This window comes from Brachycentrus maculatus, unplaced genomic scaffold, assembly GCF_059751285.1.
Source record: "Brachycentrus maculatus isolate JH-2025_06_01 unplaced genomic scaffold, ASM5975128v1 h1tg000057l, whole genome shotgun sequence".
Taxonomy (NCBI): Eukaryota; Metazoa; Arthropoda; class Insecta; order Trichoptera; family Brachycentridae; genus Brachycentrus; species Brachycentrus maculatus.
In genome coordinates, this window is record NW_028280811.1 from 961908 (window position 1) to 984573 (window position 22666).

At 30.0% G+C, this 22666-nt stretch overlaps 2 protein-coding genes across 5 annotated transcripts in view; both read right to left on the minus strand.

The window, feature by feature from the left end:
• Nucleotides 1-894: 894 nt before the first annotated feature.
• LOC148311752 (uncharacterized) lies at nt 895-2672 on the minus strand. Its single transcript, XM_088278444.1, has 4 exons — nt 1999-2672; nt 1488-1688; nt 1149-1205; nt 895-1046 (listed from the first exon to the last, which is right to left on the minus strand). Exons 1-4 carry the CDS (start codon nt 2561-2563, stop codon nt 895-897), a joined length of 975 nt encoding a protein of 324 aa, XP_088134570.1. The 5' UTR covers nt 2564-2672.
• Nucleotides 2673-7567: 4895 nt separating this feature from the next.
• The window catches only part of LOC148311753 (phospholipid phosphatase 2-like), a 74197-nt gene continuing 59098 nt past the window's right edge, over nt 7568-22666 (minus strand). For 3 of the 4 annotated variants that reach the window (XM_088278411.1, XM_088278413.1, XM_088278412.1), the window contains exons 3-7: nt 16790-16944; nt 15422-15648; nt 13330-13450; nt 11563-11739; nt 7569-9255 (exon numbers count right to left, since the gene is read on the minus strand). In XM_088278411.1, the coding sequence (XP_088134537.1) occupies nt 9082-9255; nt 11563-11739; nt 13330-13450; nt 15422-15648; nt 16790-16944 (854 nt within the window). In that variant the 3' untranslated portion in view covers nt 7569-9081. Of the gene's footprint in view, nt 9256-11562; nt 11740-13329; nt 13451-15421; nt 15649-16789; nt 16945-18690; nt 18992-21391; nt 21510-22666 lie in introns of those variants that run through there. The other variant, XM_088278414.1, reaches the window with a different exon arrangement.

Sequence of the window (22666 nt, forward strand, 5' to 3'; positions counted from 1 at the left end):
TATTAATGATGTATTCAGTATTTATATTATTGGATAGCTAGACGCACCAATGAATCCATTCGCCAGGAACTACGCTTGGATGGCTTGACTCTGGCCAATATCTGTACCCGACGGATTCTCCAATTCTTTGGACACGTTGCGCGTGGCAACGAGGAAAGCCTGGAACGACTAGTTGTGATCGGTAGCCTGGAGGGAAAGAGAGGGAGAGGGAGATCCCCCACACGATGGACCGATCAAATTAAAGCAGCAGCAGGCACCTCAGTGGTTGGAGCGCTACGTGCAGCGCAGTCAAGGGATAACTGGAGAAGAGGCATTGCTTCTGCAAGGGTCACAACCCTCAGCAATAAGGAATAAGACGGAGAAGAATATTAATGATGAAAACACCTGCTAATAGTTTAAACTTGTGAAAAATACTCATACGAAAAAACATAAAATTAATTTTTATCCCCTAAATTATACAAGTCTGCCTCCGGAGTGAAGGTAGGATGTTTGGCTACCGTGCTGGAGGTCCAGGGTTGGATTCCCAAGGGGAGACAAAATAAGTATCAGTGTTTTCACATTAAGTGTAAAACTGATCACCCTGCCTTTGTTTAATTAACAATAAAGTTAACATTGCATTATGGCTTAGTATTCGTTAAATCACAACGTAATTTTCTTAAACCTAGGTAACATTTGACATAATTGTTTTTTTTTGTAAAGCACCGTATTTGTATTGAAAAAATAAGTTTTTATTCAAAATAAATATATGGTATTGAATAGAAAAGTGTTAATGAAAGTTGATGAGTACTTATTAACTAATTAATTTAAAAAAAAAAACAAAACAAAAAATCCAGTGTGTATTCTGAAAAATATGGGTGTGAACCGACGACCAGCTCTATGCATTGCCGGAAGTTTTCAGCAACTGAGTTTTATAAATGCAAGTTCGGTCTTAAAATGATGCAGATGAGAATGGTTTTTCAAGTCTTTTGGTGTACTTCTAATACCCTTACCTGTTGGTGAATTAGGTTTATTTGGACTGGTTTCAGAATGCACTGAAGAAAATTGTTCTGAAATTAAAATACATTTTTATGATACGTATTATATTGTAAATAAAAAAAAGTTGTTTCAAATATTCTTTTGTTACATTTCTGATTTACTGGGACTCTTACCTGTTGGTGAATTAGTTTTCTTTGGACTGGTTTCAGAATGCACTGTGGAAAACTCCCCTGAAAATAAAATTATTTGCATGACACTATGATAAATGTGAAAAAAGCATCTGTTGTTACATTTCTCATTTGTTATATCATATTGTTACAATTCTCATTTGCTGAAGAAAAGTTTCTTTATTTACTACATCAATCAGTGGAGACTGTTCTGATATTCAAGGATACTTTGTTTTAATTTTTTTAACTGCTTTCACACATCATGTTTAGATTAACGCAGAGTATTTATATTATTATAAAAGCAGTATAAAATTTAAAATTACAAAAAAATGTTAAATTTCTTACTTGTTGCAGACATAATATCCTCATTCCCTTCAATGTTTACTATGGGCAACTCTTCTGAAATTCTACCAGAATCACATATATTTTTAATAATTGATTCTCTCCCTGAGGCATTTTGACATTCAAATGATGTTGGTAATGGCTCAAATACTTCTTTCGATAATGAAGATCTTTTATAACAAGCCATTTGAACCGTTTGTTGACCTAAAATGTAAAGGTTTATGAAAATAAAATAAAACTGTCACCAATGATCTATATTACAATAAATACATATGTACTTATTACATTATGAATTGATGAAACCTTTCAATCTTTTTTTAATTAGTATTTTTTTTCAGGTAATAGTTATTTAAAACATATATTGGTAGATTACTTGTTTAATTTTAGCCAGTAATAGAGCGGTTAATCCTTAGATTAATATTTCAATTAATTCCAAGTTGCATTATAAGTATTGAATTACTGAGATTTTTTTTACTTTTAAGTGATTCGCGGAATATGTTTAAATAAAATATACCTATATCTTGAGCCTTGGTAACTGCTTCAAAAAGAATATCATCAATGAAGTTCTCTGCAAATGTCTCCCGACTAGTTAGGATATTTATACTGGTGTCGTGAAATGTTTGAAAAGCGAGATTATTTCTCACCATAGTCGATATTTCTTTCGGGGTCAACTTTATAATATCTTTGATTCTTTCTAATTTTTCAGAAAGTGTGTTATTCTGCAAAGTCTCGATACAATTGAAAAATTTTACTGCCTCGTCTAACAAATTTTTAATTAAGTTATTTGCAAACATCACTTTCTCTTTAAAATTAAACAGACTGTGATCTGCGTATATTTTATATTCCCTTATAAATTTAGAGTTACTTATCACTGTGTCTGAAAGAGCAGCAACAAAACATGCATTTATAATTAATTCTGGAGTATCTGGATTGGCCTGTCTTAAAATATGTAATTCCTCCAGATGTTCCAGAGCTTCGAAAGCCGATTCTAAAACACTATTTAAAACGATTCTCGTCATGTTTTTATTTGCAACAAACTCTTCGCACTTAACCATGATTGGAGAAAGTAATTCAGACATTTTTGCATTACTAATTAGAAATCTGACTAATAAGCGTGAACTGTACTCGCATTCCTTTCAATAAATTACTTTTTTCCAACTGTCAGATGCACTCAAATAAAAAGCAATGTTCATTTTATAAGATTTATTCTAGTTTCAAAAAAGCATGTCGAATTAAAAAAAATTGTATAAATAAATAAACAGATCTTTTATATTATTTTTTATTATAAAAATTCACACAAATAAATAATAGTCATTATAATATCTAAATTTAAAATGCAAAAAAATATAATAATATATTATACATAATACTTTGTTTTAGGGTGAAATTTCATACAAGGGATATAATATTTATGTACAAGATATGAATATAAAGATTAATGAGAAATAAAATAATATATTATACATAGATGTGACACTATGCACTCACAAACGGTTATTTTTTATATTTTAAAATATGAAAAAAAAAGGCAAATATTAATTTCGTCTGCGAATAATTTTCAGAAAATATCATTAATTTAATGACAGGGGTTGATTTTATCGTTCTATGATTTTTTTGTTTATTAGTACAAACTTCCATCATTATCTGTCAAAGAGGGAAAACTAATGATAATTAGTTGCAGCGTTATTATTCCACGCCAACAAACAAACCCGTAATATGTCGAGTTCCGCAAACAACCAACCGTCCGCAGAAAAACGGCATTTGCCGGGTCCTGCCTTCCACCCACATTAAATAAACGAAATTTGCTGTTTTCCGCATACAATATGTTAAAGTAGTTATTTTTTTTACTTGAATCATATTATAAATTGTACATTGTCAAATATATTGCCGAGAAATATGTCATCCAATCAAAATGTGAGTATCGGTATAATGAAAGTGATGCCAAAAATACTGAACAATAATAATTTAATTAACCTATTTTATTATATACAATACACTCGTATTAAAGGAGGAAGACACAAAAGCGTATTGGTTAAGCTCAATTTAAATTGGACAGAGATACATATGCATATTGGTAGTATGTATTGTTATTTTTATAAAACCAGTATATCCCTTTTACCAAATACTATAAGACTTAAAAATAATCGCTCAAAACTTGTAATATTTATAAAATATCACATGCTTGGGCTCATAGACATATACCTTAACAAATTCGGTATTTATAATATATTTGATCCTTATATTTACTAGCATACGTGTGAACATTAAATACTTTAATATGTTAATACATAAAACTTCACACAACTATATCATAACTTTTGCCTGACATCTATAGACAGAGAAACTAACTAGCTGATTGAAATGAATTCATATATAATTGACATTTCATCATCGTTGATGCTTTTTTATTTAAAGAAAAAATATTTAAAATTGCATATTAACATAAACTTACTAACATATTACATACAAAAATAAATATTGTAAAAATGAATTTGTAAATACTTACTATGTAGTACTAATACACCTATACTAGTTAACAGTTGGCGGAAAGTCTGCCTGATAGTGATGAATGTGTGGTAGTGGTGGTTTCCACTTTAATACAGAATTGGATAAGTTTAATGGATTAACATATTAAAGTATTTGTATTTCTAAAATATTATATAACCTTCAGTAAGTGACACAATATAAAACAATGTCACTCTGAATCATTATTCATTTCCATATCATGCAACTAAATAAGCGATAAAGGCAATAAAGGCCACTTTTTCATTTATGTTCTAAATATTTACATACATTTAAGTGTAATTTTTGTCATTTTTTAAATCATTATATATTTTATTAGAATTGAGACGTTTAACAAAACAATTTTTATTTATATTTGTATAGAAAAAAAGTATCAAATATAACAGCTGCCAAAAGCATTAAATTAACCAAAAATATGTAAATATACTTATTCAAAAATCATTTCAGATTTCTGCCTACATTTAATATGATAAAATTATGAATAAAATTAATGATATAATTTCAACATTTCAACAGATGTCAGCACTGTAAGTTAAATATGCAAGGTTTCAAATATGAATCAAATATGGTTGTTCAATTGTGGATAGAATGGCAAATATTGCACAATATTTGCTCGACCCACCAAATGACATGTCATAAGTCATGTGATGACAATAACTTCTTCGTCCTTGTTGATATAGTGATAAAAATCTTAATAATAATAATTCCAAAAAACTTAGTATATTGTTTTAGTAAAGGTACCTATATAAAAAAAATATATATATTACATATACAAATTTGTATACAGGTAATGAATAACATCAAATTCATTAGTTTGATAGTCAAATTTATAAAATTGTAAGTTTGATGTAACTGGAAATAATTTCTGAGAATAAAGCTAACGGTACATCGGAAATATATTTTCCAAAATAATTGAATAGGGAAATTCATTAAAATTAATTGAATAGGGATTTATTTTATACACATGCTTCAAATTGGTCCACATTCAATGAAAATAAATAAAAAAATAAATATCTAGCGTACATACTGTCAATTGAAAATTAAAACACTGTAAGGAACTCACTAAACAATTAAAACTTTTGAGATATCATTACATTATTTTTGGGTGCATTTATCACCCAATATCTGGACATGTTTGATGAATAACCAAGAAATCTCACACAATATCTTAACATTAGTGAATAATATAAGAGTTTCTGCTTAATAAAAAAGCTTCTTTACATCTCACCAATAGATGTCTCTAGTGAAGTTCTAGTGATTCAAGAACAAAGTTTCTAAATTGGTTCATATATATAGAAATTCCAAGAATTTGAGTAGTGTGGTTGTCAATAATGGGTAGAATTGGTGAATGTTACACGTGTGTAAAGTGATCACTTAAACCAGCCTATGACGGTCGTAAGCCCCGTAAATGCCCAGACTTCCATATTCTTCTTCATCTTTGATGAAATGTCAAAAAAATAACATTAGTGAAAATGTAACTTAAAAGAAAAATAAAACATGGTCCCTGACGGGGTGCCAGTTTTCAGTTGACAAAATACGTTTATATTATTTCATAATCCTTTCGGCATGTATTAGCCATTTTATAACTTATCCCTAATATATACACTCCAATTTACCATTATAAACTTTTTTAAACAATTACATGTAAAGAATTAAATGAGTTAGAGTAACTTAAAATATGAATATCAAAAATAGACAAAATTAATGGAATTTTAAAAAGTAAAAAAATAATGTCACAGGAATGAATAAGAATTTCTATGTTTTATTCAAGAGAGAAATCGCTCACTCCTTTCAAGAATGTCATAAATCAAAAAACTTGATTTTTCAGGAGAACATTTTTAATGTTTAAAAATGTAACACAATCTATTAATAATAAATATCATGCCACTTATTGAACTTTTTACTGTGCAACAGATCTTTTTAGGTAAAACCTGAAGGTTCTTTCTCCATTTGAAAAATATTTAGTTTATTTAAAAAAAATTATTAAACAATACATTTTCTTCAAAATGCAAAAACAACATTTACTGCCCTGTAGCGGGTAAATATTAAGTTTAAAAATATGTCTCTTTTGCTGGGATATAGTACATTTTCTGGGCATTCCGAAAACATGTACAACTGAAAATTAACGATTTTTGATTTATGACGTTCTTGAAAGGAGTGAGCGAAATGATAAAACGTCTTTTTTGGAAATTCAAAGAGAAAACATGTGTTTTATATTCGTGGTTGGCAACAAACCTAATGTTTATTTATTTACTTAACCATTGTAAATAAATAGTGCAAACTTTAAAGGAAATTTTACAAATGAAATCAATTTTCTTATTACAGAAGTTTGATCATTTATGTAAATGTCTAGGTATGTATACTTAAAATATTTCACAAAGAGATACTGTAACATCTTAAAATATAAATTATTGTGTTAAAATATCAAATTTTCAGTTTTTAAAATAAAAATAAAATTGGATACATTTTTCCACACACACACAGTCTTAAAATGGAAAATAAATAAACATCACATGACACTTAATTTAAATATTAAAAATTATTAGATGAAAATAAATATCAAATTAAAAAATAAACAGACTATTTTGAAACTAGTTTTAAAAAAAAATAATACATGACAGTCATTTAGTTGAAGTATTATCATCATCATAGGTACAGTAGAATCCCTCTTAGAAACCGAATTGACTAACTGAATGAAAACTGACTTTTTACTATACGTAGGCTACCTTAATTTTTATATGTATGTATTATTATATAGGTTTATTGTAATGCTCTTTTTCAATAACAAAAACAGCTTTTGTGCGGTTAATAGCAATATTCTTAATGTAGAGAACAATACATTCCGGCAATTTTTTAGTTCAGATGTTGTTTATTTTACTATAAATCTATATTTTTCTGTATTTTCTAATAATCTGACTTTTTTTGTTTTCCGACTACACAGTCATAAAATTACGGATAAGAGGGATTCTACTGTACTCCCATAATGTAAGTCTCAATTATATGACAAATTAATATGAATATGTACATACTATAAATGAACGTTAGTTAGAAATGTTTTCTGAGATTCAGAATATATACAACATCTATTTGAAATGATGAAAGTAGTAATCTAATAGTATATTATTAAATAAGAGCCGACTAACACATCCAGGATTTAGTGGAGTAGTAAAGGCTACCAAATTATATGCAGAAGTCGTATATTTTTCAGTAGCCATATATTTAATCTACTCTCTTTACTGACCGAGTGAAAAATTAGGCTTGATATTTTTCTTTGTCTTTTAAAAACAAACATGTCATAAATAATTTCAGCATGGGAACAAGCAATATGATTTTATTACAGGTCAAAATTACTTGTTGATCTTGTTACAAATTATTGGCTAGTATTTACCTATTTTGAATCAGCAAATGTCCTTTAGTCATATAACGTAAGTAACAGCATATATCGCTCACTCCTTTCTAGAACGTCATAAATCAAAAAACTTGATTTTTCAGGAGAACATTTTTATATTATTTTTTGACATCTCATCAAAGATGAAGAAAAATATGGAAGTCTGGGCATTTACGGGGCTTACGACCGTCATAGGCTGGTTTAAGTGATCACTTTACACACGTGTAACATTCACCAATTCTACCCATTATTGACAACCACACTACTCAAATTCTTGGAAGTTCTATATATATGAACTAATTTAGAAACTTTGTTCTTTGTTCATCTTTGATGAGATGTCAAAAAATAATATGAAAATAACTCCTGTAATTGGAGATAATCCAGATTTTGTGAACAAGTATTTGGACACACTCAAAATGTTGTAGAACATTTTTAATGTTTAAAAATGTAACACAATCTATTAATAATAAATATCATGCCACTTATTGAACTTTTTACTGTGCAACAGATCTTTTTAGGTAAAACCTGAAGGTTCTTTCTCCATTTGAAAAATATTTAGTTTATTTAAAAAAAATTATTAAACAATACATTTTCTTCAAAATGCAAAAACAACATTTACTGCCCTGTAGCGGGTAAATATTAAGTTTAAAAATATGTCTCTTTTGCTGGGATATAGTACATTTTCTGGGCATTCCGAAAACATGTACAACTGAAAATTAACGATTTTTGATTTATGACTTTCTTGAAAGGAGTGAGCGATATGTACATTAAATAAAAAAAGTTTTTTCTCTTTTAGTTGATGCAAATTTACGTGATGAACAAAATGTTCAAGGGTTCATTTAGAACTTCAAAACTACTTAATTTTTGAAGAAAAAAAAACAGTAAATTATTTAGATAAAAGTTTAGATTATTACAAATTATAAAATGTCATTTTAAGGGAAAGTTTCATTTCTCATCTATAGGGAAAACTATTTTTTTATCCCCCGGCGAGTATGTTTTTGCAAACTAAATTTTAAGTTTAAATTTTAACTAAACTAAAGGGCAAGTCCCTTTTTCACGATATTCACTCGTGAGTCGGGACATCTGCGCCAGTGTAAACAAAAAATATAAATTAATTAATGTTTTACCTAGTAAATAACACTATTTCTTTTAATCTACTGTGACACAATTTCGATGCATTCCGCATCATTTTCATTGACGGTGTTTGAAACACGTGTCACACTAAATTTTAAGAAATAGTGGTATTTACTAAGTAAAACATTAATTAAAAATGGATAGATTTTACCACTAAGTGACTGCCGAATCAATTAATGAAAAAATATAATTATATTTCAATAACTTTGTGATTTTCCATTTTATAATTAAAATAAAGCTTTGTTTTAAAATCACTTTAAATTAAAAAATTTATAGTCACTATAATCACTATAAATTAATAAATTTAAGTGATTTGAATAAAAAGTTATAATTTAATTTTAAAACAAAAATGTTTCACTTAACGAGAAATATTCTGGAACGAATTATGAGAACGCCCGTTATGAGAGGTTTCACTGTATACTGATATTCCAAAACTGAAATTATTTAGGTGACAAGCGTCTGAACGATCAAGCTTACGCGGTACTTTGTACTTACGATACTAGGATAAAAAAGAACACAGTGTGATCCAATAAGCTGGGAATGCGTAAGTGATTATGTCACAGGCGGTAGGTCCGAGTCGAGGTCCTCCTGCTTCATGCTGGAAGTGGAGATCAGTCGGCGCACCGAGTTGTGGTTGTCCAGGGAGCGCCCGCTGTCCCCGTTGGACGTGACGCTCCGGGAAAGTTGCGGGTTGTCACACACAAAGTGCTTACACAGCACGACTACCTGCAATTACAAAAAAATGAGCTATGTGAGAAATCTTGATTGATATTGAATCCACATTATTTTTGACATCTCATCAAAGATGAAGAAGAATATGGAAGTCTGGGCATTTACGGGGCTGACGACCGTCATAGTTCCATATTCTTCTTCATCTTTGATGAGATGTCAACAAATAATATGAAAATTAACTCCTATAATAGGAGGAGATAATCCAGATTTGTGAACAAGTATTTGGACACACTCAAAATGTTGTAAATATTGAATCTATTGCGTCTATTGAATTGTTGTATCTTTGTATTGCTTTCAGGGATCAACCTTATTAATTTATTATGAACTACACATCCACTATCATTTTTAGACACATAAACTAAATATGCTTTAAATCCTTGCACATAATAGGCAAGGAGAAATTTCTAAGGCAACTAATAAATATTTTTTTAATAAACAAAGAAAAGCGAATAAAAAAGATGAATTATCACCAAGGTATGTAATAGCTAGCGTTTTTAGCTACCGTTCTAGAGGTCCCAGGATCGATTCCCAGGGGAGGTCAAATAAATATAAGTGATTTTTTCACTCTAATATTTATTCAATACATATTACCCTGGACTGGTACCTGAAGCAGAGGGCTGATCACCTTTCCTTCATGGTTTATGATCAAGATAACACTGCGTATACATGGTGCAGTGCCCTTTGCACCATTGGGGTGCGGATAAGGGTTTGAAGAAGAAGATGTAATGGTTAGGTTTCGGGTTCGATTCCCGGGGGTGTGATTTTTTTTTCTTCCATTATAAACATTTTGTACAAAATATAATACATATTGTATACTTTATGATAAAATAAATAGTAAATTTAGTGTGAATTATTTTGAAGTAATTAATACTGAATAAAATAATTAAACTTTTCGATTCATGGTTATTGTTGTAATGTCAGTAGTACCTACATATTTCCTATATACATCTGAATGCATACTTGAATCAGTCTAGATGTAAACAATATTTCAGGGGTGATTTTATACTCTAATATTTATTTAATATTACACGTCGATTCAATGCAGTGCCCTATTAACCATTGGGTGCGGATAAGGATTAGAAGAATGTTATTTTTTCTATCTGAATGTTTGAAGGCGGCGTGAAAACAAAGTTGTATTTGTATTCAAGAAAATAGACGTCTTTTTGTTAATAGACGTTGGTTTAAATACATTATAAATTCATTGAAAATTTTCATAATCTATGCAAATTATAGTATTTATAGCAACCGCTGATTTTCAAGGAAAGGTGAATACATATTATGGTCTATAAAATAGACAAATACGATTTGTACATAAATTTACAACAGTATGACAAAATCAAGTTTTATGAGAAAATTGTACAAAAGTAACAAAAAATTATAGTATTCCACGGCAGGAATATTTGATTATTGACGTTTGGAAACAAAAAGATCATTATTGCCATTTTTTTTCGAACAATATAATTTTAGTGCATTGTTGAAATTTTAAAAGTTAATTTAGAAAATTAAATAAAATAAAAACATAAATATTTTACTGTGTATCAAATATTTTTTATTAATTTATTCTTGTTTTTAAATTCTAATCCCAACATTATTAAAAATTGCATAGGGGAAAAAAATTCAAAGAAAAGAAATTTTGGTTTAAAGAATATGTATCACGATAAGTATGATTTCTACTAAACCCTGAGAGTTACAGATACTTGTGATGAATTATTTATTTACCAAACTACTTCAAGTTCATACTATTTCCAAGAAACTCTGACTCAAGAGTCCGCGACACACTAAGCGTTATAGAAATAAGGATAAAGTAAGACAGCCATTTTTGAAAAAAACAGAGTGGCAAAATTGTATAATGAATAAGGGTTTGAAAATATATGAAGAATGAAAATAGTCTGAAAGAATTAAAAAATAAATGTTTTGTTTACTGTAAGAAGATGTAAATATATACGAGTATATGATGTAAATTAAGTGTAAAAAATAGTTAGTATTAAATGTAATATAAGTCAACTAAAGAAGTAATTTTTATTTTTATTTACAACAACAAAAAAACTATCACAATGTGAACTGCACAAAAAACATAAGTAATTAAACTGAGTTGTGTGAAACCATCAGCTCTTAAAATAAAATAATAGAGGCGTCGTAAGATGCCAAAAGAGATGGTGCGACGACATTGCCGCAGTGGGGGGTAAGAACTGGCTGCAAACTGCAACTGGGCAGATATGGAAAGATACGGAAGAGGCCCATATCCAGCAATAGAGAACAAAAAGCTAGAGAAGAAGAAGTAGTGTGAAGAGGGGTAGTTACCGAGTAGTAGGCCAGCACGGTGGCGAGGACAGCTCCGGCCAGCACGTCCCACCAGTGGTGGCGGTGGTCCGAGAGCCGGGTCAGCGAGCACAGCAGGGCCCAGCACACCACCAGCACCTGCAGAGCGGGGCCCGCCAGCCGCGGCCGCAGCGAACACGCCCGCGCCTGCAGGTAGCACTGCAAAACATACAAACTTTGAATTAAAAGGATAAATGATTAACTGTACTTATTTTATATTCAAACCTATAGATGGAAGCATATGTAGCTTCTGAAACTAGTTGTAGTAATATAATTCTCAAGTGGTAAAAAAAAGTGATTTATTTATAATTTAATCATGTGGTATGCATTTTTTTTCTTTATTTTAAATTCTTTTGCATTTCACATCATGTTATAATTACAAGTATTTTAAAAATATATTATATTAAGACAAAAAAAAGATCCCACAAAGGCATGGTCTGTGTGTGGGTATTCATTTTATTTTAGGTTATGATAAAAGGGCACTGGCAAGAATACAATAGATGTCAGAAATAAAATTAGATTAAAAGTACTAATATGGACCGATTTGGTCAGCAACGCAAATGTGCTCCAAAGAGCAAGAGCAGGTCCAGAAGATGTCCTATCTGGGGCATGTGCTGAGAGGAGAGAAGTAGAAGCTATTGCATCTAATCATAAAAGGCAAAATAGAGGGTCAACGAGGTGTGGGCAGAAGACAGATCTCCTGGTTCCGGAATATACAAGATTGGATGGGGATCAGGACCGTCGAGGCACTGTTTAGAGATGCTCGAGACAAGGACAATTACTCTCAAGTGATAGTTGACGTCAGGGGTAACTGACATGACATGAACAAAAGAAGAAGGTATTGCAAAGTGAATGCCGTAACAATAAATGTAATAAAAGTTATTTTATTCATCATTCATCAAATAATTATTCAATTGTTAAAAGTCCTTAGATTGCATATACATTTACATATAAATTAAATGATAAGTAATCGTTGAGTAATCTTACAAACCACTTAATTATATATTAAATACTTCCAAAATATAATTTAAAAAACCCTCAATAGGGTCATTGGTTGAATTCAACGATAAGTTTTTGTTTTTCAGCGGAGAGCCATTTTTTCAATCGCTCATGCTATTCTAGGAGCGTATGATTCACCATTCACACACTTGTTGAGTGTTCATTCCAAAGTCAAAGAGTTTTTACAAAAAAATAGAAAAAGTCATATAAAAAAGGCGTGTTTTCCTTATATACACATATGACTGCAAAGAATCAATTGATGAAATTAAACATGTTGTAAAACTGATAAAAATTATGGAATTTGAGAAAATATAGTTTATATTAAATACAGTTATTATAGAATTATACATAAACACTTGTTTTTTACCACTTGAGTGTTAGATTTTAACGACTAGTTTCAGAAGCTATAGATACTTTCATCTACGGGTTTGAATATTAACATGAATAAATTGAGTTTATATACCCGTGTAGATGGAAGCATCTGTAGCTTCCGAAACCAGTCGTTAAAATATAATACTCAAGTGGTAAAAAACAAGTGTTTTATTTATAATTTAATCATGTCTTACCAAAAGTGAATGCCCAAACAATAAATAACATAGTTATTACAGGGCAATAAAAATTGAAAGATTGGTTTTCGATTAAGATATAAATTTTTTAAGGACTCTACATTAAAATTCATATCATATTCAACATGACATTGCAACTGATGAAAAATAAAAATAGTTTATAAATTAAAAAAGTAATACTCACAAATAAGAAGATTGCCAGGTAGAGTGACAGGGAAGTGTGTCCAGAGGGAAAACTTTTATTCGAATCCCGGATGTAGTACTTGGAAACTACTGTATTTGTACACTTGTATTCCGAGATGTACCTGTAAAAAGGATTAAATTATTGACACAGTACACAAAATGATACAAATCAAGGTAAACTACTCTATGCATTCGAGGAAAAAAAATAAAAATATGAAACTGTGTTCATCAACGCCGTTCAAAGTTTAGTAGGCAATTCAATGGTCACTCCATAGTGTTATATTCAACATCTTTATTTTTCATTCAATGTATTAAGTTCAATGGAAACATATAAATTTGGGTAAAGTCCAATATTTGCTTAAATTATTTTTAAAAGAGACACACACACACACAAAATATATATATATATATGTATATATATATATATATATATATATATATATATATATATATATATATATATATATATATATATATATATGTATATATATATATATATATATATATATATATACATATATATATATATATATATATATATATATATATATATATATATATATAATGTTATTTTTATTATTTTTTCTTCATGTAACGCGGTGGAACGGTGTTCCCGCACCTTTTTAAACAGATATTTTTATTTATTTTTAATTTTATAAAATAATTAGAGGAAACAATGTTTGCGCTTACATAATAACAATCTTTATTTATATTGTTTGTCAAAATGAATATTTAAATATTAGAATATAATTTATTTTAGTAAAAAGCTTGAAATGAAGTGAGTTTCAGGACCTTGTTTGTTTTAAAAAAAGCCCTGTGTATACATATAGTAACATTAAGTTAACATATAAAAACTATGATTTTATATTTATATGATTTTGTGTTAAATTTTTATGACATTTGAGAGGTTACAGCAATTCCTTGCTGATATTTGATTTGATTTTTAAAGATATCTTACGAAGAATATCAGTTAAGCAAAAAAATAAATCTACTAGGATGTGGACTTTTTCCATCACATAGAATTCATTAAAAGTGGATTTCACCGGTGTGTGGAGACTTGAGTCTGAAGCCGCTCGCAGTACGTAATACATGTTGACAATAGAAAGGTCAAGTTGTGTTGGATAGCAAGAGCGATGGACCATTCGCTGAGTGGCCGCTCATCCAATGTCAACAATTAGCTAACCAATCACTTGTCACAGGTGATAAATAATGTGGAGGAGTGATGTCGCGTCGTGTTAGTGATGACGTATTCATGATAATAATGTGTAATATTTACTCTGTCATGTTCATTGAACACTGTTCAGTAAAAATTTTCAGGTATATACAAAAAGGCATCAAATTTAAAAATAAATAGTTTAAAAACACTAAAATAACTTTAATCTACAAATACATGACTAACAAGAGACAAAATTAAAAGTATAATCCATATATTTTTCAATACAAGTATCTCAGTTATATTTTACAAGAATAAAAAAGTAGAAAATATTTATTTAAAAAAAAAACCTTAAAAATTTAAATGAACAATACATACTAAATAAGTGGTTTGTTTTAATATCAGTGGTATTGGTTAATATGTTGTGACTTGTTATCCCAAAAATGGTACGAAATAAAATATGCAAGTTTTACTAATGATTTACTGTTTGTACATATTTAAATATCTCTATTATTATATCATTTTAGTATTCTTTATTGCTTATATATTTTAATAATCTTTTTTTTCTTCATTGTATGCCATAAAATGTTTGAATGTCATAAACCTAAGAGGCCTATCTAAAAATGTAACTTCAAGGTTTCAAATAAAATAAATAAAATACTGTATTTTTTTCTTCAAAGAAGAGTCATTGCTTCCACAAGGGTCACAACACTCAGTATTGAAGAATAAGACAGAGAAGAATATATTTTTTCTTCAAATATTTATATTGTATGAATATCTATTTTTGCACGCAAGCAATTGAAATCTTCAAGCAATATTTATTGCAAGATAATCTTTTTGAATATATCTTTTAGTTATTTTTTTGGTCACTCGGTATATAATCTAACTTGAGTGAATAATTCCTTTAAATCAGTGGGTTGACTATTAAGGGTATACTTACGTTCCAGTAGTGCAGTTTTGGGCAGCGTCCGGCGCGCACGTGTCGAGGAAATGCGGTCTGGGTTCGCCAATCACAAACTTCATTACGTCCATAAACACCAAGTTGAATACAAATGCCAGTAGATACTCTCCGTACCACACGTACACATTCTTCAATGCTGATTTGCAGCGAATATCCGAAAATGAAAGCTTTTCGGGCCGATAGAGAATCAACTCTACAATCAAAATCTAAGGAAAAAAAAATTCAAATTGTTTTTAGTAATACAGAAAAAATTTGAACATCAATTCTGAGAGAGTGGAAACTTTAAATCAGCATATCAAGCAAGTTGTTATAAATAAATTCATGAAAAGTAATTATAAATATTCGCATACTAAAATACACTTTTCATCTATGAGAATTCATAAAAATCAGGTATCATGGTTTAAAAAAAAAACCATATCCGCTCCCTAGGTGGAGCATATGGAGTCCACAAACTGTCTCCAGGCCTTTCTGTCGGCTGCCAGCTCCCTTGCATCCTCCCAAGTCAGATCCGCGTCCCGAAGTTCTGAATAGAACTCCCGACGAATTGTCAGCAGTGGTCGTCCTGGGCGGCGCGAACCTGATGCCTTGTAAAAGAGGCAAGCTTGATTAAGGCTCTCAGGAGGCATGCGGAGTACATGGCCAAGCCAACTGAATCGCCTTTTCTTGACGACAGTTGTGACCAAGATTTGCTGCGTCCTACGCCTTATCTCTTCATTCCTCACAAAGTCAAACCACCGCATGGTTTAGGTTCATTTAAATAATAATGATAATAATAATAAAAAAAAACAGTACATGAAATAAAAACTATTATTAGAAGTTTTTGTAGCATATTTAATGGTGAACAAAAAATTGAGTTTAAAAGTTTATGAGTTAAGAAATACATTATATTATGCAATGTAGAGTAAATACGTATAAGATTTTCCTCATGACTCGACGACCAATTAAATTTTATTTCATACTTACCTAAATTAAATTATCAAGGCCTTAATAGGGAAAAAATCAGAGTAGAATACAATTTTTTTATTTATTTTTGTTATATATTTGGCTACAGTTTATCTGTGAATTATTTACTCATATTATATTTTTGTTCTTTTAAAAATATATTACATTATTTTATTCTACGGGAGATAACAATTTCTGTTTTGGGTCACACACATTATATTGTATCTGTAAAAATTTGAGATAAGAAAAGACCCAGTATGTAGATTACCGTAAAGTGAATTTACAAATAACAGATTTTTACATATTTACTAGTGTTTTCAAAGACGTGTATGGAAAAATAAGAAATAAATAAAAAGACTGGTTATGATATATTTCATAGTCAAAAATAAAATGATAATTTCTTACCATAAATAGTGGAATCAATGCACATCCAATAAGCAGGACAGTAACTGATACGGTGTCACCGTGGAACTTGTGTGATATGGAGGGGTCGTTGCAATAGAAACCTCCATGGTGATAGGGTATAAAGCCGAGTTCTGACAGAGTGAGGGCTATGACAACTGAAAAAGAAGAAAAAAAACAACACATGTAATAAAAAGTTATATAACAGGATTGATGCTGAAATGGGTTGACCAAAGAACCTTTTGAAAAACTGAAATATAAACAGACTAAGGACGGGAAATGTATTTCTACCCGTTCGGTAGATTGATGCTTAAGGACGGGAATAGTATTTTTACCTTCTGCGCCGGCCTCATTTCAAAGTCAGAAAAGAAGGAATTATTTACTGCTTTCATATGAATATTAAGTACTAATCTCTTAAATTAATGTTAAGCTCTAAATGTATAAAATTATCAAATCCCGACGTCAGCGGTCCACAGGTGTAAAAAAGCACCCGTCTGAAATGTGTTAAAACCATTTTAATGTAAATATGTAAATATTATCATAGGTGAGCAGTCAATATTTAAACAAAATTTCGTGGAAGGAGGGAGAGGATGGTAGTCATTATTTTATTACTTTCAAAGATACAATTATAAAAAAGAATAGGTTTATTATTTATTGATTTGGTATTGTGGTACATGATGATTTAAATATAAAAATAAAACACTTGTATTAGACCACCTTTGAGTTTCTCAACCTACAACTAGTTTCGATAACTATAGATATTCCCATCAACAGGTATTTTATACATAGGTACTGTTTATCACCTGTTGATGAGAACATCTGTAGTTCTTGAATCTAGACTGTGTTTACATACATAAACCTAAAAAATGGACTTATAGAAACATTATTTATAATTTTTTTTAATCTTCCAAAGGAATTTTCTTAAAGTCAGTCAATCACATATGAAAACAAATTGTAATTACTCATAAAATATTATTTATTTTGTACTTTTACTTAGAGTAAGGGCAAAGAATAATGTATCAAAGAAAAATACATGCATTATTTTGGCGTGATGTATTTTATGAGATATATTTATAGAGTATGGAAAGATTTATTTTATGATACCTACATATGTTTAAAAAAATACATGATATTTTTTCCTAGATTAATTTATTTTATATAATAATTAATTGTTTTAATTTAACGAGAGAATCACACTCATACTATTTAAATTTTTAGCCACTACTAGTCTACTCCAGTCCACCCCTGAAAACTAAGGAAGAAAAAGAAAATCAACCAATATAACTCAAATAAATTTTATTAAACTTTAAAAATATCTGTTTAAAAATAATAAAGATCGTTTCTGTGATATAAATAAATATTTATTGAATAATATTAAATCAAAAAGATATCAAATTTGAATAATTACTGCAAGATAAATAAATTATTGTGATAAGAAATTATTTTAAGCAATATCTTTCATTGAAAAAACAATTAAAATAACAAATAATAAACGTTTGAATTTTATAATAAAAATTCAATGACATTTGATCAATATTACACAGAAAAATAGTAAAATAAAATTAATAATCAAATTTTTAATGAGGAATATAATTCGTAGTCGAATCTAACTAGATAATTTATCCTTTAATAGAACGTGTCATCAAAGTAAGTATAATAATTAATTAAAAAAAATATCAGTCACATTATTGAAAAAAAGTAATCTTACATCTTAAATGTACGAATACTTTTTCACAAGTCAGAAAATGCAATACAAAACATCACTTTTCCGGGTCAGAAAGACAAGTTGATAGGTTATATTCAGCTACGCATGTAAACATCGATTTCACATACCAATCGTACTGTCAAGGGCAAACAATGATACGGATTAATCTGACAATAAACGGGCGGCGTTTTGAACTTACCGAATGTCCATCTGCTGAATTGTATTTTGTAAAAGTCGCGCAAAGACATTGGCGCAGCGGACATCGCACTCCCGCCGGCAACTGACAGTTTACTAGAATAATAATATTTTGGACATCCGCCGGTCGCGGCGCTGGTGTCGAATTTTCACGGCTGTCAGTCGCGCTGCCGGATCCGGAACACGTATGTTAAACTTTTTCAAATAACTTGCACATAATTAAAAATAAAAAAAAAACACAAACACACTTTTTTCACAAGAATTGACAGAATTGTAGTTTTGCTACATAGTATTATAGTATGTTTCTAAATAAATATTAACACTTATCAATCAATTATTAAACTTGCATATAAAAATGGTAGCAGGGTAAATGTAATATAATCTAATTAAAATTTGTAAATGTGATTTTATTTTAAAATAAAATTGGCACATTTTTTTTACCAAGCCTCCACTCGTTTACGAGTTATTTAAAAAAAATTGGCAAGTTAGCAAATAAGAGTATTTTGTTTGGAGTAATCACCTAATTGTCCGCCTCCATGGTGTAATGGTTAGCGTGTATAGTTACCCTGCTGGAGGTCCCGGGTTCGATTCCCGAGAGGGGGGGAGTGTGAAAACAAATATAAGTGATTTTACACCTTGATATTTAAAAAAAAAATACTACCCAGGGTTCCTGAAGCGCAGGAGTGATCACCTTACCTTCGTGTAAGTAACGATCAATATAGCACTGCGATACGATGCAGTGCCTTATGCACCATTGGGTGCAAATAAGGATGAGAAGAAGAATCACGTATATATTTCAAATGATTTTTAGATTAGGTGAATCAGTTGCACAATTTACTTTATTACGTTTTATCTAAAGCTTGTAATTTTCCACACACTTGCTTTTGTTTTGAAGGCGATATACAGTATCTACTCAATGAATTAGGGCCACCCATTATTTTTTTGAATACTCTTTAATCATTTGGATTATTGTATTTATTTTACATAAATACTTTAAGTTTTCTATTGACATCTAATATCATGTATATTACCTTCAATAATATATAAAATATACCTGGATTATTTAAGCCTTTACAAAATTTCAAACCCTTTTTCTGAGAAAGGTCCCTAATTAGCACAGGTAGACAGATAGTTGAAAGTTCAAAAAATAGTCCTATCTCGTTTATTAGTAAAGTTTCTTGAGTTTTGGTTGTTGTTTTGTTCAGAGAGGTTATATAGTTATCGTGTCTTGTAAAAAAAACTTAATTTTTAATTTTAGTTCATAATTTTTAATTTTAGTTCAAATTTTTTTTGTAAACACAGGTGTTTTTTTTAAAAGGACAAAATGGGAAAAAGTAAAGACATTTCTGAGGAAAAAAAGTCTAGTGTTATAGTGCTACTGAAATTAGGAATACTATCTAATGGAGAAATTTCAAAAAAAGAAAACGTTTCTCGTCAAACAGTGGACAGAATTTCAAAATCAATAAAAAATCAGTCACCCGCCACCAGCAATCGGCGAAAGAACTGTCGTAGGATTAGAAAAACAGCACCGAGGACTAATCGAAAAATCGTTCAAAGTGCCTTAGAAAACCGTAGTGCATCAGCAAAAACATTGAAAATAAAATTGGAAGAAGAGGGTATAAATATATCGGTATCAACACTGAGGCGACGTCTTTACGAAGTAAATCTGAAATGCAGGCGCCCTGTAAAAGTACTAAAATTGACACCACGAATGAAAGCGGATCGATTAAAATGGGCCAGGCTACATCGAAATTACTCGGTAGATGATTGGAAAAAGGTATTTATTTAAATTGAATTTTCAACATATCATTTTAGTAAATAAACTTATATATTTGAATTAAACTTAAATTTTCATTATTTTTCAGGTCATCTTTAATGATGAGTGCCGGTTGGAAGCCGTGACAGAGAGCCGTCGATTCATCAGGAGAACACCAATGGAACGTTACAATGAGGCCTGTGTGGTAAAAGTTATCAAACACCCCCCTGCAACAATGATATGGTCATGTATTATTAACAATTTACCTGGGCCGTTGTTTTTCGTGGAAGGAACAATGAACCAAAATTCCTATAAGCAGGTCGTCGAACGAATTTTATTGCCCTTCTACCATACACTCGACCCAACAGAAGGTCCATACACCTTCATGCAGGATGGGGCACCTTGCCACCGGGCTAAATCAATAATAAAATTTTTGTCTAACAAAAATCTGCCTTTGCTCCCCTGGCCTGGAAATTCTCTGGACCTTAATCCTATAAAAAACGTATGGAGCATGTTAAAAAATAAGGTTTACTCATTTCCAAATCCGACAGTAGACTGTCTAAAAAAAATATTCAAAAAATTTGGTCAGAAGACGAAGAAATAAAAAAACATGATAAAACGGTGCATTTTAAGTATGCCAAAAAGAATTGAGGCAGTTATTTCTGCCAAAGGTGGAAATACTAAATACTATCTATGTTTATATGAAAATATATGCATAATATAAGCGTAATAAAGTGTTCATGTGTAAATAAAATTCAATGTTGTTTTATTCAAGGTTTTATCTGAGTTACTCCTGTTTGAATTGAGAAATTGCGCGAAATTCTGCGTGGCCCTAATTCATTGAGTAGATACTGTAGTAACGTCATACGTCATGAAAATATTATTTGTGATGCACCTAACTACGACATACATAGATAGATAGTATTTTCAATTTAATTACGTCATTTACCACTCTTAAATATAGGGCTGACAGGCTTTGGGAATTTACTATTGAAACTACTATTTACTAAAAACTTTTTTTTCGCGTCTAGCGACGTTGACTCCTCGTCAAAAGAATTTATACTTGTGCGGTTTGATCGTCAAAGGTGTTTTTGGCTGGAGTTGTTTAAAAAGTAAAATATACAACTATTCAACAGGTCAGGGTGGAACGGGATAGAGCCAGAAAAAAGTTCGAAGCTCTTCTAACTGACTGCTCAGACTGCATTACAACGTTCATCATTATTTGAGTTGCTGATGGACGCAGAAATGAGGACTCAAACATCCTAGAAAACAGACATATAATTACTGATTTATTATTTATATTCCTCTATTTTTGGTAATTTTCGTAGATTGCACATGTACTGTTTTTTTCTTACTATTTATATGATTTATCCTACCTTCAGACAAGCCTTTAAAGGCTTTGTGGGTTTATTCTTTCAAAAAAATCTTTTTAAAAATGAAAACGTTGTATTTTTTTAATCTCTCACTTTTTTTTTTTAAATCGTGTAAGTACAAATTCACGTAAGTAGAAGACTTACTGTATAGGACTATCAATGTAATATGTCATATAATTGTTGGAAATTATAAAATAAGATATTATTTTAGAAATTGTGAAACTTATTTTCTAAAGCTAAAAATATATTTGATCATTAAAATGTAGTGTATAAATAATATTCCGTTATATTTTAATAAAATGTAGTATTTTTTCAATATTACCCCGGACTGGTTGGTACCTGAGGCAGAGGGCTGATCACCTTTCCTTCATGTGTTAACGATCAAAATAACACTGCGTTTATTTGGACAGTGCCCTTTACACCATCGGGTGCGGATAAGGGTTTGAATGAAAAAATATATAAAATATAAATAATAAATACATTTATCCGTGTCACCACAAATATTATATTTCATCGGCGAATATTTTTTGTTTCATTTCTGAGGCGGCTCTGTAATGGCTGCCCATTGGATGAATTTGGAGGTCAAACATATAAATGTGTGTTTGTATTATGATATAAAAATATTTCGTGCAAATAGAAATGAGTTTAAGATAGGTAGCTAAAAACCGCACCGTAATCGTTATAAAACAAAACGAATTGCGAGTGTTAAATTCTTCCTTCTCTTTCCTGCTAAATCTATTATTTTATATAATACCCTTTTTTTAAATCTCTGAATGTTTTTTAACAGTTTTATAACATAAATGTGGAATTGTTTCATTGGCTTTTTTTTAACGTAACTATTTTTTGTTAAT

What these genes read in the sequence shown, in the direction of transcription:
- LOC148311752 (XM_088278444.1), bottom strand. Translation starts at nt 2,563, where the DNA reads ATGTCTGAATTACTTTCTCCAATCATGGTTAAGTGCGAAGAGTTTGTT. An exon ending in GGATATTATGTCTGCAACAA is followed by an intron (nt 1,206 to 1,487) that starts GTAAGAAATTTA and finishes TTTTATTTTCAG; the next exon opens with GGGAGTTTTCCACAGTGCAT. An exon ending in GAAAACTAATTCACCAACAG is followed by an intron (nt 1,047 to 1,148) that starts GTAAGAGTCCCA and finishes TTTTAATTTCAG; the next exon opens with AACAATTTTCTTCAGTGCAT.